General features: G+C 42.9%; 1 protein-coding gene across 8 annotated transcripts in view; it reads left to right on the top strand.

Moving 5' to 3' along the window:
* RUBCN (rubicon autophagy regulator) overlaps positions 1 to 17,861 on the top strand; it is a 72,458-nt gene that overhangs the window by 13,137 nt on the left and 41,460 nt on the right. For all 8 annotated transcript variants that reach the window (XR_009209310.1, XR_009209309.1, XM_058426373.1 and 5 more), the window contains exon 2: positions 14,398 to 14,551. Coding sequence is in view for 6 of the 8 variants with exons in the window: in XM_032171974.2 (XP_032027865.1) it covers positions 14,398 to 14,551 (154 nt within the window). In the remaining 2 variants the exon portion in view is untranslated. The remainder of the gene's footprint in view (positions 1 to 14,397; positions 14,552 to 17,861) is intronic.

Below are 17,861 nucleotides of genomic sequence, written 5' to 3'. Positions count from 1 at the left end.
GAGACGGGGTTTTGCCATGTTGGCCAGGCTGGTCTCGAACTCCTGACCTCAGATGATCTACTAGCCTCGGCCTCCCAAAGTGCTGGGATTGCAAGCGTGAGCCACTGCACCCGGCCTGAGTCTGTACTTTTAATACTTACCCTATGCTGCCTTTCACTATGCTAATAGTGACAAAGGAAGTATAAGATAGTGAATAAATTTCATAGCATTCTGTGCCTGTCATTCAGGCCAGTGGGATAGCTCCTTTGCAGAATCTTTTCCCGTCTTTTATTCTTTTTATGATTGCCTCTTAACCAAAAAACTTTAATCAAAACTTAATTTTAGTAGTGGGGTCATCCTCACAAAGTCACTCACGTCATTGTTATAGGCATACTGTGTTGGTGGCTGGTTAATTCAGAATGCGTGTTTAATGAGGCTTCATGGTACCGACGGCCTCCCTAGCTCCAGATACACAACTGGTAAATACATTCCTTGTGCTTGTTAATTGAGGCGTTGTGACTGGGTTACTGCAAACATAACCTTTCTATGGCCGATGAAATACCCAGTTCAGAAACAGTCTTCTTGATGAGATAGCATCATTTTTATTTATTTATGTATTTTAAAGATAGGGTCTCACTGTGTCACTCAGGCTGGAGTACAATAGTGCAATCATAGCTCACTGCAGCCTCAAACTCCTGGGCTCAAGTGATCTTCCCGCCTCAGCCTCCTCAGTAGCTAGGGCTACAGGTGTGTGCCACCACCCCCGGCTAATTTTTAATTTTTTCAAATTTTTTGTAGTGACAGTCTCACCATGTTGCCTAGGCTAGTCTCAAACTCCTGGCCTCAAGGGATCTTGCCGCCTTGGCCTCCCAGAGCACTGGGATTACAAGCATGAGCCACTGTGCCCAGCCAATAGTGTCATTTTAAAAACGAAGGATCAGTATATTTTCCTTAAGTAGTTGATATAATGAAATGTGAATAAGCTTTAACGTCAGATCTGCATTTGAATCCTAGTTCACGGATTAATTTGGCTTAACTTGATCAAGTTACTTTACTTAACCTGCCTGAGTAGGAAGAATAAGGCTTTCCTGCCTGAGAAGTTTTGAGGATTCAATAAAACAACGTGCATAAAGCTCCTGAGAGCCTGATACGTAGGAAGTAGAAAAAATGTCGAATCTACCCCTTGCTAGTTTTTTTCAAATAAAGCGAGTGTCTCCCCCACAAGTGACTGTTTGCAAGGGTATCACTTGGTCTTCGTCTTTCAGTGGCTCCTTCATCCGAGTTGAACACATTGGGACCTAGAGTGTTGGCTTAGCTTCCCACTTCCCCCGGTAGTGTGCTTATGTGATGGACTTGCCTATTGTTTTCCGTCTAGCTATCACTCCAGCAAGATGCTGTGGAGCTTAGGGGTGATACTTCACTTTCCCTCCGTTTCCTAAATGCCAGTTATTTTGAGGTTGCCTGGTAAAACTACTACACTACGCTGGGCGCGGTGGTTCGCGCCTGTAACCCCAACACTTTGGGAGGCTGAGGCGGGTGGATCACGAGGTCAGGAGATCGAGACCACCCTGGCTAACATGGTGAAACCCCGTCTCTACTAAAAATACAAAAAATTAGCCGGGCATGGTGGCGGGCGCCTGTAGTCCCAGCTACTGGGGAGGCTGAGGCAGGAGAATGGCGTGAACCCGGGAGGCGGAGCTTGCAGTGAGCCGAGATTGCGCCACTGCACTCCAGCCTGGGCGACAGAGCGAGACTCCGTCTCAAAAAAAAAACCAAACTACTAGACTGGTAAACTGCTAGAGGAATGGTCTTTCCGGCATTGCTCTGTCTCCCTAGACCGCCTTGGCCATGCAGTCTGCTGCTGAGCTTGCAACTCAGGTACATGCACTGCTCAGTGTTCCTGGCACCGTGATCCAGATACAGTCAGAATTCAAGGAGTAAGGTCCGTTTTAGCATCTCCAAACTAAGCTTATTCCACTGACCAAAACCGGCCCTCCTCTGATCTCTGTTAATAGCGTTTTCCACTCCCTCAACCAGCCAGAGCGTCAGAGTGACGCTGGACATTTCACTCTTCTCCGTTCCCCATATCTAAGTAGTCACCAGGGTCTAAAATTCTGTTCCTAATTTTTCTTTTGAAGCCTTCTTTTTCTCTCCACTTCCAAATATAATGGCTTATAGTACTAAAAATCTAGGGTGTATTATTGCTTCAGAAATGCTCAAATATGGGTGTTCAAATTAAGAATTTGTATCTGTCTCTGGGCTCTGCTTCCTGATGTGTTGTTTTCATTCTCAGGTAGACTCTTCTACAGGTTACCGTAGCAACTCCAAGCTTAGCAATACTAGCAACAACAAAGATGCAGTCCCAGCAGCTCCAGCGAAAGCAAAAATCCCGGGGCTGACTCTTTTTGGACTGACTTGAGTTATGTTTCTGTTCTTGTGGTCAGGGTATGGGCTATTTTGCTTCGTCAGGCCTAAGTTATGTGCTCAACTAACTTGGGACACAACTAATTTGGGGCACATCCAGGGTGAATGGCGTGAGCCCGGGAGGCGGAGCTTGCAGTGATCCGAGATTGCGCTGCTGCGCTACAGGCTGGGCGACAGAGCTAGACTCCGTCTCAAAAACAGCAAACAAAACAAAACAAAACAAAAGCAATGTTCAGTGGTTTTCCCATTGAAAATAGAATATTTTCTATGTCAAAACTCCTCACTCTGGTATTGAATCTTTTTTTTTTTTTTTGAGACGGAGTCTCGCTCTGTCGCCCAGGCCGGAGAGCAGTAGCACAATCTCGGCTCACTGCAAGCTCCGCCTCCCGGGTTCACGCCATTCTCCTGACCTCGTGATCCGCCCACCTCGGCCTCCCAAAGTGCTGGGATTACAGGCGTGAGCCACCGCGCCTGGCCTGAATCTTTATGTTAGTACTTAATGAAGTTTCCAATTACAAAACCATGGCACACTCACCCACTCTCAGATCTTTCTCGCCATTCTCATTCTTGCTTTTCTACACTCACTGCAGTACCTCCCTCTTTGCCTGGAGAGCTCTTAGTCGTCCCTTAAATGACGCTCCTTTAGAAGGCATCCCTCTCTATTAGAGCACATCTGACATCTGCCTTCATAGCATGGTTATGTAAGTACCCATTTCCCCCATTACGTTCTGAATTCTCTGACAGATGGGACTCTTCCTCTTTAACCGCTATAACGCCTCTTTAAGCACCAGTGCCTAGCCCAGTGCCTGACATGTAGTGGTGTTCGCTGAATATTTGTTTGAGGAATGAAGACATTAACGTTGTGGTCATTCCTCTTACAGTTGGGCAGATGCTAGTGGAACTGTCATTGGAAGTGCCACTTTCTTCCCATTTATCCTATTTTCACTTTTTCACATTTTTAAATTTCCTGTTTTCTTTCTTTCCCGTCCCTCTTTGATTATGCTAGGGGTTAACAGTTTACATAGAACTGGTAGCAACGCAGGGTGATCACATGATTTTAAAGCAAACTAGCAATTGCTAGTTCGATTTTTAGTACAAAAATTACAGAAACATATTCTTGAAGCTCTTGGGGAAGCTGCTGTTGTCAGAACCCAGGAGGGGACTGCAAGGACTCTAAGCCTGAAGCTTTTCTCAGTATTCCTCTCCCCAGAGCTGTTTCTGTTTTTTAAAGGGTTCTCACATTGTTGCCCAGGTTAGACTTGAACTTTTGAGGTCAGGCAATCCTCCTGCTTCAGCCTCCAAAGGAGCTGGTACTACAGGCATGTGCCACTGTGCCCAGCATGCCTTTTACATTTAAATCATCTACCTGAAACTGAAAAGACTGAAACACTTTGTCTTTCCTCCCGTGCCATTGCTATTAAAGTGGTGTTGTGTGCCTGCTTTACCTTGTTTGTAAAGCATTCTGTTACCTAGACAGTATAAGATGAACCTGGTGAAGTAATAAGATTGTCTTTCTTATATGTCTCATGAAATCAGCCTTATTGTGCTGCAGTAACACCTTGACAGTTTCTTCCATTCCGTCAAGCAGATTTAAGTCTTTACCATGTAAAAGTCATATCCCATATTTGAGGAAGTCCTTCCTAGCTTTCCTACTTCAGTGAGAGGACCAACAGCATCAACAGGGCCTTGCAATCCGTCCTTACCCACAGACTTGACCTTGGTTTAAACGCAGTGGAGATACTCTTTGGATGTGGAACACTGTAACCAAACTTCATTATGCTGCAGACTGTCCAATCCTTTACAATTTTTGGCAGAATTTTCTTTTTAAGCAGAATGGGTAAGAAGGCTTTATTCTAGGTACCCTTCCTGATTTTGTTGGATTTATTAGATTTATGCAATGGAAGTTCACAGGGGGAAAATGACAGAGAAAAGAGAATATTATTCTCTGCTCTATGTTAATGCTTCCCCTAGATTGTCGGTTACACCCTCCTCTGTGAAGCAATTGTTGTCTCCATTTTACAGTGAGGGAATTGAAGCTTCAGGAGTTTAAATGGCTTGGTCAAGAATGTGGATCTAGGCCAGGTGAGGTGGCTCACGCCTGTAATCCCAGCACTTTGGGAGGCTGAGGCAGGCAGATCACTTGAAGTCAAGAGTTCGAGACCAGCCTGGCCAACGTGGTGAAACCCCATTTCTACTAAAAATACAAAAATTAGCTGGGCATGGTGTCAGGCACCTGTAATCTCAGCTACTTGGGAGGCTGAGGCAGGATAATCGTTTGAACCTGGGAGGCAGAGGTTGCAGTGAGCTGGGATCGCACCACTGCCCTCCAGCCTGGGCGACAGAGCAAAACTCAGTCTCAAAAAAAAAAAAAAAAAAAAAAAATAGAATGTGCATCTAGTTTGTGAGCAGCTAAGATTCAAATTCAAATTCAGTTTGAATGACTATGATGTCTATTTTCTTTCTACTGGGTGACATTTTCTTCCTGCTTATTAAAATACAAAAGATCTGTAATCCCAGCACTTTGGGAGGCTGAGGCGGGCGGATCATGAGGTCAGGAGTTTGAGACCAGCCTGACCAACATGGTGAAACCCCATCTCTACTAAAAAATACAAAAATTAGCTGGACGTGGTGGCGGGTGTCTGTAATTCCCAGCTACTCAGGAGGCTGAGGCAGGAGAATCGCTTGAACCCAGGAGGCAGAGGTTGCAGTGAGCCGAGATCACACCACTGCCCTCCAGCCTGGATGACAGAGCGAGACTCTGTCTCACAGATAAAATAGGCCGGGCGCGGTGGCTCATGCCTGTAATCCCAGCACTTTGGGAGGCCGAGGCAGGTGGATCACGCGGTCAGGAGATCGAGACCATCCTGGCTAACATGGTGAAACCCCGTCTCTACTAAAAATACAAAAAATTAGCCAGGCGTGGTGGCGGGCACCTGTAGTCCCAGCTACCCGGGAGGCTGAGGCAGGAGAATGGTGTGAACCCGGGAGGTGGAGCTTGCAGTGAACCGAGATCACACCACTGCACACCAGCCTGGGCAACAGAGCGAGACTCCATCTCAAAAAAATGAAAAATAAAAAATAATAAAATGCAAAAGAAATAGAAGATACATAGTCCGTTTCCTTCAGGAAACAAGCTATATAATATTAAATAACAGTCTTAAAGTATTTTTAGAAGGAATGGTATAGCGACGTCATATGCTTTTGGAGTTCTAATAAAGGAGCTATAGTGGGTCAGATTATTTAGAACCTTTTGAGAGAAAGTTGAGTTAGAGCTGGACCTGAATCCCTGAATGGGGTGAGAACAGGCATTCCAGGTGGAGAGCTCTGCGTGAATAAAGTCATGGCAGTAGAGTGAGCTTGGCACGTTTGTAATAGTGTGTGATAAGGTCCCTGTACCTAACCTGAGGAGTACTGGGCAGCAAAGTCAGTATTTAGATTGGGGCCATTGATGGAGAATTTTTCACCTCCATGCTAAGGAGTTTGTTGGTGGTTAGGTTTCTGACATAAGGGATTTTTCATCCGTATGTTGAATCCACTGATTGTTGAAATTCAATACATTTGATGTTACTCAGGCGTTAAATAGGTGTCGAATTACAAAGCACACCTACAGGTACTGCTTATTCCCTCCTGGACATTAAGATTCTCCTTTGGCTGCGTGCAGTGGCTCACGTCTGTAATCCTAGCACTTTAGGAGGCCGAGGCAGATGGTTGCTTGAGCCCAAGAGTTTGAGACCAGCCTCAGCAACATAGTAAGACTCCAGTCTCTACAAAAAAAAAAAAAAAAGATTCTCCTGTCAGCCATGAAATGTATGGGACTGGCCAATGGTTACATTCTCCCAGGTGCCCCAGAGCTAAGAGACTATATAAGAGAGTCAAGTATGTTTTTCCTATAAGCATGTTATTTATTTAAAGCATATTATTTATGTAAAAAGGAGCACATTCAACTACACAGCCTGCAAGTTAAATACTAGATAATTAAAAACAGAAAATATATAGCCAGATAAGAAGAAAAATTAAACACACATGTGATAGTCTCTCGCTACCTCAGTGTTACCAATAATTATTTCACCTAATTCTATTTTTTTCTACCTGAAGGAAGAACCCATTACTTCTTTCCAGGAAGTACTTTCTGGCATTAAAAGTCCCAGGGGCACTTGCCTGACCACAGTCTTTCAACGTAGAAGCCCTTGATACTTGAGTATTTTAAAAATCCTTTATGGTGCTTTCCAGCTTCTGGTTTGTTCAGATTATTGATCCTTTTTTTGTGGGGAGGGATTTTTTTAGTTTTTTTGTAGAGACAGGATTTTGCATGTTGCCCAGGCTGGTCTTGAACTCCCGAGCTCAAGCAATGCGCCTGCCTTAGCCTCCCAAAGTGCTGGGATTACAGGTGTGAGCCACCACACCCAGTCTGCTGATCCTTTATTAATTGCTAGTATCAGGAAAGGCCTAAACAATTCCGCTCTTCTCTACAGTTCCCCCATATTACTAAAGGTAACCACTAGTAACATATTATTTCTTTTCATATTTTTATGTGGAGATCGTAAATCTAATTTTACATTCTGCTTTTTATACTTTAATATGCTATAATTAGCTTTGGAAACTTTTTGGTCAAAAGTTTTCATTCTTCGTGGTATTCCATCATGTGGATGTCACACCTTTCTTCCTCCACTTTGGGGATCAAATCATTACCTGACTTGGGACAACCTGACTTTCAGCTGTGATCCATGGGCCTGTCCCAAATAAAGAGCTTACTGTGGAAGGGACATGCCAGTAAGCTGAAGCTGTTTCCTTTACCACTAAAAAGAGTATTTGGGGATTGAAGATAGACCAATATGTATTTCTTACCTTGAATCTCACTTTGCAGTTGCATAGTACTTTCACTTATTTACTATTTATCATGTATTTAATATATATCACATATAAGATACTCACATGCCATATATTTTTAATGATTATGTTTTAGTTATGTATTAGTATATAGTATAATACTTTACAGAGTTTTGTAGCTTTTTACTTTAATCTTGAGTGTTACTTATTATAACATGGTAAGCTTAAGACTGAGTTGGCATCTAGGAAAACTGTTTTTCCCCAGATATACTTATTTCAGTTACTGAAGCAATTTCTGTTCCTCTTTAAAGGAGGGATGTGGTCAAGATCCTCCCAGAAGAAGGTAGTTGGGATTTTATTCTGAGATTGGCTTCATTGTGAGTTGATGAAAATAATTTATGTAGAGATGGGTTATACTCTCCCTGCCACTTAGGCCTGGTTCTATCCAGGTGTAGGTTGAGACAGTTAGAAAGATGTGCATTTAGTTTATGGTGATTAAAGGAGAACATTCTGTATAATGGCAGAAGTGGCTCTACCAAGAGCTGCTTTGAACCAGTTCACTTCCAAGGTCTTGATTGTGCTCATATAAAGATTACATGTGAATACAGAGTGATACCATTCAAATAACTATTACCAAACAGGTAATAGGAAAAACTGACCTTATCTGCTGAAAACATGGTTAAAGAATAGGGACAGGATATATATATACACGTATATATATATATATATATATGTGTGTGTGTGTATGTGTATATATATGTGTATGTGTATGTGTATATATATGTGTATGTGTATATATATGTATATGTGTATGTGTATATATATGTATTTATATGTGTGTGTATATATATACGTATATATACACATATATATGTATACGTATAGATATAGTTTTTTTTTTTCTTTTTGAGACGAAGTTTCGCTCTTGTTGCCCAGGCTGGAGTGCAGTGGCGCGATCTCGGCTCACTGAAACCTCCGCCCCCCAGGTTCAAGCAGTTCTCCTGCCTCAGCCTCCCGAGTAGCTGGGATTACAGGCATGTGCCACCACGCCTGGCTAATTTTTGTATTTTTTTAGTAGAGAACGGGGTTTTTCCATGTTGGTCAGGTTGGTCTCGAACTCCTGACCTCAGGTGATCTGCCCACCTCAGCCCCTCAAAGTGCTGGGATTACAGGCGTGAGCCACTGCGCCTGGCCGGGAAAGGATATTTTATTTCTCCGTTGTGATCTGTTTACTTGCATCTAAGATTCAGGCATGACGGTTTAATCAAACCAGTGTGTATGAGCTTCAGTTGAATTTAGTATTTCAACTCTCTGATACTGATAATTATATCGTTAGGATAAACGATCCTAAAAAGATGAAGACACTAAAGAGATAGGCAATATAAAAATATGTAAAATAGGACTTCAAAAATTCCAGATTTGGGGAGGAATGCAGCTAAAGTATAGGTTTTGTTTGTTTCTTCCTTTTCCTATCTTTATGATCAAACTTAAGTTGCTGTCAGTTTAAAATAACTTTTTATGGGCCTGGCATGGTGGCTCACACCTGTAATCCCAGCACTTTGGGAGGCTGAGGTGGGCAGGTCACTTGAGGTCAAGAGTTTGAGACTGGCCTGGCCAACATAGTGAAACCCCGTCTCTACTAAAAATACAAATATTAGCTGGGTGCGGTGGCAGGTCCTGTAACTCTAATTCCAGCTACTCAGGAGGCTGAGGCACGAGAATTGGGTGAACCCAGGAGATGGTGGTTGCAGTGAGCTGAGATCATACTACTGCAATCCAGCCTGGGTGAGAGTGAGACTATGTCTCAAGAAAAAAAAGAAAATTAAAAATAAATAAAGTAACTTTTTATAACTACAAAATGTGTTTTGTAAGCCTCATGCTGACTACAAAGCAAAAACCTGTGACACACCAAAATTGAAAAGCAAGGAATCAAAGCACACTACTAGAGAAAATCAACGGCCACAACGGAAGACAGTAACGGAAAGAAAGGAACTGTAAAAAAACTAGAAAACAAGTAACAGACCTTACTTTTCGATAATTACCTTAAATATAAATGGGTTAAATTCTCCAAATAAAAGACAGTGACTCAATGAATTTTTAAAAACCATTCAAATAAGCCCCAACCATATGCTGCTTCCAAGAATCTCACTTCACGTGTGAGGACATACATAGACTTAAAGGGATGGAAAAAGATACTCTATGCAAATGGAAACCAAAAGACAGCAGGAGTAGCTATACTTATATCAGAGAAAATAGACTTCAAATCCAAAGCTGTAAAAAGAGTCAATGGCATTATGTAATGATAAAGAGTCAATTCAGCAAAAGGGTATAACAGTTGTGTATGTGTGTGTGTGTGTGTGTGTGTGTGTGTGTGTGTGTTTATATATTAAGGTGTTCCCATGTTGGATGCCTGTATATATGCATGCATGCATCCAACATGGGAGCACCTTAAATATATAAAGTGAATATTAGTAGACCTAGATGGGGAGAGAAAGTCTGATACAGTAACAGTCGAGAACTCTGATACCCCACTTTCAGCAACGGACAGATCATGCAGACAGAAAATCAACAAAGAAACAGCAGTGTTAAACTATATCCTAGACTAAATTGTCCTAACAGACATCTATAGAACATTCTACTCAATAGCTGCAGGATACACATTCTTCTCAGCAGCACATGGAACCATCTCCAGGATATATGGTATCATATGGTAGGCCACAAAACAGGTCTCAACAAACTTTTAAAAATTGAAATCATATCAAGTATTTTTTCTTTTTTCTTTTTTCTTTCTTTCTTTCTTTTTTTTTTTTTTTTGAAATGGAGTCTCACTCTGTCATCCAGGCTGGAGTACAGTGGTGCAATCCCAGCTCCACCTTTGCCTCCTGGGTTCAAGCAATTCTCCTGCCTTAGCCTCCTGCGTAGCTGGGATTACATGCACGCACCACCACACCTGGCTAATTTTTTTTGTATTTTTAGTAGAGATGGGGTGTCGCCATGTTGACCAGGCTGGTCTTGAACTCTTGACCTCAAGTGATCTGCCCACCTCGGCCTCCCAAAGTGCTGGGATTACAGGCATGAGCCACCACGCCTGGCCATTCAAGTATCTTTTGTGACTACAATGCAATACAACTAGAAATCAATAACAAGAACAACTTAGGAAACTATACAAATATGTGGAAATTAAACAACATGCCCCTGAACAACCAGTTGGTCAATGAAGAATTAAGAAGGAATTAGAAAGTTTATTGAGACAAATGACAGTGGAAACACAACATACCAAAAACAGTGGGATACTGCAAAAGTAGTACTAAGAGGGAAGAAAATAGCAATTAACATCTACATCAAAAAAGTAGAAAGATCTCAACCTAATGTTGCACCTCAAGAAACTAGAAAACGAGGACAAACCAAACCCAGAATTAGTAGAAGGAAAGAAATAATAAAGAGCAGAGCAGAAATAAATGAAATAGAGAATGAAAAAAATATACATATATATAAAAGATTAACAAAAGAGTTGTTTTTTTCAAAAGATAAAATTAAGAAACCTTTAGCTAGACCAAGGGGGAAAAAAGACTCAAATAAATAAGATCAGAGACAAAAAGGAGACATTGCAACTGACAGCACAGAAATACAAAGAATCACTAGAGGCTGTTATGGGCAACTCTGTGCTAACAAATTGGAAAACCTAGAAGAAGTGAAGAAATTTGTGGACACATACAGCTTACCAATACTGAATCATGACGAAACAGAAAACCTGGACAGACCAATAGTGAGTAATGAGATGGAATCGGTAATGACTCTCCCATCAAAGAGAAGCCCAGAGCCTGATGTCGTCACTGCCGAATTCTACCAGACCTTTAAGGAAGAACTAATACCAGTTCTTCTCAAATTATTCCACAAAATCGAAGGAGAGAGAATTCCTCCAAACTCATTCTACAAGGCCAACATTATCCTGATACCAAAGCTAGAGAGGGACACAGGAGGAAAAACTACAGGCTAGTACCCCTGATGAGTATAGCTGCAGAAATCCTTCACAAAATACTAGCAAACCAATTCTAATCACTGCACATTAAAAAAAAAAAAAAATCAGAAGATAGCCATTGTCGGTGAGGATGGGGAGAAAAGGGAACCTTTACACGCTGATGGTGGGAATGTGAGTACAGCCATTATGCGACACAGTCTGGAGGTTCCTCAAAAAGTTAAAAATAGAACTACTGTGTGATCAAGCAATCCCAATACTGAGTATATATCCAGGGGAAATGCAATCAGTGTATCAAAGCGATATCTGCACTCCTCTATTTATTGCAGTGCTATTCATGATAGCCAAGATATGACATCAACTTAAATGTCCGTCAACAGCCAGGTGCGGTGGCTCATGCCTGTAATCCCAGTACTTTGGGAGGCCGAGGTGCACAGATCATGTGAGGCCAGGAGTTTGAGACCTGTCTGGCCATCATGGCGAAACCCCGTCTAACTAAAAATACAAAAATTGGCCAGACATGGTAGCCTGCACCTGTAGTCCCAGCTACACGGGAGGCTGAGGCAGGAGAATCGCTGGAACCTGGGAGGCAGAGGTTGCAGTGAGCCAAGATCATGCCACTGCACTCCAGCCTGGGTGACAGAGCGAGACTCTGTCTTAAAAAAAAATGTCCATCATCAGATTAATGGCTAAAGATAATGGGATATGTATACACTATGGAATACAATTCAACCTTAATTCTTTCAGTTTTGGCAACGTGGGTGAACCTGGAGGATGTTACATTAAGGGCAATAAGCCAGGCACAGAAAGACAGCTGTCACATGCTATTACTCGGTAATCTAAAAAGTTGTTCTCATGGAGGTAGAGAGTGGAATAGTGGTTGCCAGAGGATGAGGAGGGTTGGAGGGAGAAGGGGATGGAGAGAGATCGGTCAACAGGTCCATGGTTATAGTTAGACAGGAAGAGTACGTTCTGGTGCTCTGTTGCACAGTAAGGTGGGAGAAGGGGATGGAGAGAGATCGGTCAACAGGTCCATGGTTATAGTTAGACAGAAGGAGTATGTTCTGGTGCTCTGTTGCACAGTAAGGTGGGAGAAGGGAATGGAGAGAGATCAGTCAACAGGTCCATGGTTATAGTTAGACAGAAGGAGTACGTTCTGGTGCTCTGTTGCATAGTAAGGTGGGAGAAGGGGATGGAGAGAGATCAGTCAACAGGTCCAAGGGGACAGTTAGATAGGAGGAGTACGTTCTGGGGCTCTGTTGCACAGTAAGGCAGGAGAAGGGCATGGAGAGAGATTGGTCAACAGGTCCAAGGGGACCGACAGATAGGAGGAGTACGTTCTGTTGCACAGTACGATGACGAGGGTTAACGGCAGTGTATGGTGTAGTTCAGAATAGCTGGAAGAGAGGTTTTTGAATGTTCTCATCACAGGAGAATGATAAATATTTAAGGTGATGGATATGCTAATTACTTTGTTGCGATCAATGCACAATGCACCCATTATATACTATCAATATGTACAATTATGTATCAATCAAAATTTTTTTAAAAGGTGACACTAAATACGGTAGCTATGTAAATCAAATTTTTACAGAAGTTTTCTTCTACATGAGCAGATACCAAATATAGATTGTTTGCTGTATCTTAGAATAAAAGCCACATTCTTTTGTAGCTTTGGCACCTCAGGGACACTTCCTTGTGAGGAAGGGAAATTCTTCAGCTTTGTCCAGAGGAAATTATAGGTAGATCCGAGCGCTCAAAGTTTCTAAGATGTCAGTGCTAATTTTGGAATCAAAGCCCTAGGATGATAGAGTACTTAATGTTTGCTTTTGGGATTTATCATGATGTTCTTTTTTTTTTTTTTTTTTTTGAGACAGTTTCACACTTGTTGCCCAGGCTGGAGTGCAATGGAGTGATCTCAGCTCACTGCAACCTCCGCTTCCCAGGTTCAAGCAATTCTCCTGTCTCAGTGTCCCGAGTAGCTGGGATTACAGGCATGTGCCACCACGCCTGGCTAATTTTTGTATTTTTTGGTAGAGATGGGTTTTCGCCATGTTGGCAGGCTGGTTTCCAACTCCTGACCTCAGGTGATCCACCCGCCTCAGCCTCCCAAATTGCTGGGATTACAGGTGTGAGCCACTGTGCCCAGCCTCATGATGTTCTTTAACAGTTAACCTTGTAAATCAGTACAGAATGAATCAGAACACAGGTATGCAGAGTCACGTCATGAGTCAGACTGATTCTCAGGCCTGTGAGACCGGATTGTAACCTGTTGGCACATGTGAAAACGGTGTCCTAAGAAATCAGAGGCTAGTTAGCTCTGAGGAAGAGGCATAGGAGATGCAGAGTCACTGGGCAAAAGTTGGTGGTCCATTGGCCTCTGCGATGGCCGCTTCTTACAGTATAAGCATAAATGACATTTTAGTGACTGCCTTAGTCCTACAGTTTCTGTCCTTCACGATGCTGTAGTTAGCGCTTGGAAATACAGGAAATAGGAAGTTGTTTTTGCCTTTTTTGTTTGGCAAAAGATGTCTGGTTCTGCGTGGATGCCTTCATCTTTTTGTATATTGTGCAGGTACTGTCGTTGTTAAGAAATGGATCTTAGGCTGAGTGCGGTGGATTACATCTGTAACCCCAGCTCTTTGGGAGGCTGAGGTGGGAGGATCACTTGAGGCCAGGAGTTGGAGACTACCCTGGGCAGCACAGTGAGACCCCATCTCTACAAAAAATTTAAAGATTATCTGGGTGTGTTGGTGCACATCTGTAGTTCCCAGCCACTCGGGAGGTTGAGGCTGCAGTGAGCTGTGATCGTGCCACCGCACTTCAGCCGGGGTGACAGAGTAAGTGTCTCAAAAAATAAAAATGGATCTGAATGGGTTATACCCCTATAAAGTTAGGGTTATAAGCTACTTATGTGAGGATTGAGTGAGATAGTAGATGAAAATCCCTTTACAAAGCATAATGTACCATTTGAATGTGAAGGTTTTTGCTTTTTGTTTTTTGTCTTTATATTAGTATCGTTCATAACTTTAATTCTCTCAGAGTTGAGTTTTGCCCCCAAGTGAAAATTAAGAGGGGACAGAATGTTAGGATGTGGGGCAGGAGGCTCCTCGGTTTAGACTTTCTTTGATAGGATCAAGATCAAGTACAGCAAAGGTAACTAACCATTGGTGTAACTGATGCCCTTGCAGGAGGGAGCACTGGCAGTTGCTGGGTAATTTGAAGACGACGGTGGAGGGTTTGGTATCAACCAACAGCCCCAACGTCTGGTCTAAGTATGGTGGCTTGGAGCGGCTTTGCAGGGACATGCAGAGCATCCTCTATCATGGGCTTATCCATGACCAGGTATGCAGAACTCCTTTTTTTGCCAGATTGGCTGACTCACTTGTTGAAAAGAAACAGTCACATTGGCAGGGAGGAGATGAAGGCCACTGGTCTGTGAACTCCTGAGAGCAGCTGTGACTTAATACATTTTTTTAATACACGGAACATTTCACATCGTGTCTGATGGACCACAGATGTTAATGGAATGAATAAATCACTGGGTAGGACAGCAAATCAGCAACAAAAGATTAGGTCAACTTAAAACTTTCCTATTGTTGCTGTAACAAGTAACTATAAACTTAATGGCTTAAAACAACACAGATTTATCATCTTACAGTTCTTAAGATCGAAGTCCAAAATGAGTTTCATGGGGCTGAAACCAAGGTGTCTGCAGGGCCGCACGCCCTCTGGACGCTCCACAGAGAATCCACTTCTTTGCCTTTTCCAGCTTCTCTAGGTTTCCTGCATTCTTTGGCTCTTGACCACTTCCTCCATATTGAGAGCCAACAGCATAGCACCTTCAAATCTCTCTCTGCCCCCCGCCCTTTTTTTTTTTTTTTTGAGACGGTGTCTCGCTCTGTCGCCCAGACTGGAGTGCAGTGGTGTGATCTCCGCTCATTGCAAGCTCCGCCTCCTGGGTTCACGCCATTCTCCTGCCTCAGCCTCCCCAGTAGCTGGGACTACAGGCGCCCGCCACCACGCCCAGCTAATTTTTTGTATTTTTAGTAGAGATGGAGTTTCACCGTGTTAACCAGGATGGTCTCAATCTCCTGACCTTGTGATCTGCCCACCTTAGCCTCCCAAAGTGCTAGGATTACAGGCATGAGCCACTGTGCCAGCTCTCTGCTCCCTTTGTTTGTTTGTGTTTTGAGACGGGATCTCACTCTGTCACCCAGGCTGGAGTGCAGTGACAAAATCATGGCTCGCTGCAGCCTCGACCTCCCGGGTTCAAGCAATCCTCCCACCTCAGCCTCCCAAGTGTCTAGGGCTGCAGGCGCACGCCACCACACCCGGCTAATTTTTGTATTTTTTGTAGAGACAGGATTTCACCATGTTGCCCAGGCTGGTATTGAATTCCTGGTCTCAAGTGACCCTCCTGCCTTAACCTCCCAAAGTGCTGAGATTATAGACATGAGCCACCATGCCCAGCCCTCTCTGCTTTCACATCCCTTTCTCTCCTTATGGACCATTCCTGCCTCCCCCCTCTCCTTATGACCATTCCTACCTCGCTCTTAAGGACTCTTAAAATTACACTTGGCCCACGTGGATAATCCAGTATAATCGCCCCATCTCAAAATCCTTAATTTAATCACACCTGCAAAGTCACTTTTGTCATAAAAGGTAACATTCCCAGGTTCTAGGAATTAGGATGTAGACATCTTGGAGGACCAGTCTTAGCCAACCACAGCCAGGAAGCTTTTTCTTCTGAATCTTAGTTTTCGTTTTAAAACCATGCTGTTTTTTCAGAAGTAGGTAGGATAAAGGAAGAAAAACAGCCAAGGCAAAAATATGTTCACTTATTTCTGACTTTCATGCATGAAATGTTTCTACAGAATGAGAAGGTGGCCAGGCACAGTGGCTCACACCTGTAATCCCAGCACTTTGGGAGACTGAGTGGGGCAGATCACTTGAGATCAGTTTAAGACCAGCCTGGCCAACCTGGTGAAACTCTGTGTCTACTAAAATTACAAAAATTAGCTGGACGTGGTGGTGTGCACCTGTAATCCCAGCTACTCAGGTGGCTGAGGCAGGAGAATTTCGCTTGAACCCGGGAGGCGGAGGCTGCAGTGAGCCAAGACCGCCTGAGCGACAGGGTGAGACTCTGTCTCAACAACAACAAAAGAATGAAAAGGTGAAACTCCATGTGCTCAGTTACATTAAAAGTACTTTACTATGGGAAATCTTTTTGTCTAGAAGCCAGTGTGTTCTAGTGATAATTAATTGCTTAGGCTTGATAAGATTGGTGTAATTAGAGTCAACGTCTCTTTCCTGAAACAAAATAATCAGCTCTTCCTGTGATTCTTTTTGAGTTAGAATTTTCATCTTGTTCCCTAAATTTAGACTTTTGTTATTGCTATCTTTACTTCAAATTAATAATGGGAAGAAAGAATTAATGTGCTTTCTTTGTAGGAATAGTGAGACTTTATCCTCAAAATATCTGTGAAAACTAGCAGGCATAAAAGTGACTAGGGAAAAGAAGAGTTAGTAGTTAACTCATGTTAACTACGACACGAGTAGTTAATAGGTAGTGTGGCTCAGGGTAGAGCCAGACTGCCTGGATTCAGTTTTCAGCTCCTTCATGTGTTAGCTGTGTAACCGTGGGCAAAATACTTAACCTCTTCGTGCCTTAGTTACCTCCCCAGTGAAATGAGGTAGCATCTGTCTACCTCTAGGGTTGGTGTGTATGTAAAGCATTAAGAGAATAGGAATAGCTCTCCCAGTATCTGCTATGATGAGGAGGAAGAGGAGGAGGGTACAATGACTCATTAAATTTTCCTCCTGGCATCCTAGGACAATCCGAGAACTATTTATAGAATACTGTCATATTTAGAATACCCTTTGAGTTTTACTTTATAGATACCTTGTTGATGCTTATGAATGGTAGTTTGATTGTAGCTTAAATTTTTAGAATATAAACTTTATTGATGTTGAGTTTCTTTTTCTTTTTTTTTTCGAGATAGAGTTTCGCTCTTGTTGCCCAGGCTGTGGTGCAGTGGCACGATCTCGGCTCACCACAGCCTCTGCCTCCTGGGTTCAAGCAATTCTCCTGCCTCAGCCTCCCGAGTAGCTGGGATTACAGTCATGCACCACCACGCCCAGCCAGTTTTTGTGTTTTTGGTAGAGACGGGGTTTCTCCATGTTGGCCAGGCTGGTCTCAAACTTCTGACCTCAGGTGATCCGCCCACCTTGGCCTCCCAAAGTGCTGGGATGACAGGCGTGAGCCATCGCGCCTGGCTGAGTTTCTTTTTCTTTATATCCTCAAAAACTCTGTCATCAGCTTTGAGTTTTGAAATGAGTAGAATCCAATAATACTTAAAGGTTTCTGCTTTCTCTGTGGCAGTTACTCCATTTGCAGTGTTTTAAATAAATTTTGGTTCTGGAGAAAGTTGTCAAGTGAGTCATTGGGGTTTAGTATCCTCCTATTTAAAAAAAAAATCAGACCTCACAAATACAGGCATAATTGTGTGTTCTAACTCACGTCCTCCCCTGTCAGGGCCTAGTGTAACTACCTGGAACTCTAAGCTCATCTTTCTTTTTTATCAGAATTTATTCTCAGCCAGCAATCACGTTGGAAAAGAGCTAATCAACTAATTGGTATTAAAGTGTGTAT

This window comes from Hylobates moloch, unplaced genomic scaffold (assembly GCF_009828535.3).
Source record: "Hylobates moloch isolate HMO894 unplaced genomic scaffold, HMol_V3 SCAFFOLD_13, whole genome shotgun sequence".
Taxonomy (NCBI): Eukaryota; Metazoa; Chordata; class Mammalia; order Primates; family Hylobatidae; genus Hylobates; species Hylobates moloch.
Note: the sequence above shows the minus strand (reverse complement) of the source record. Positions and strands in the feature narration are given on the sequence as shown.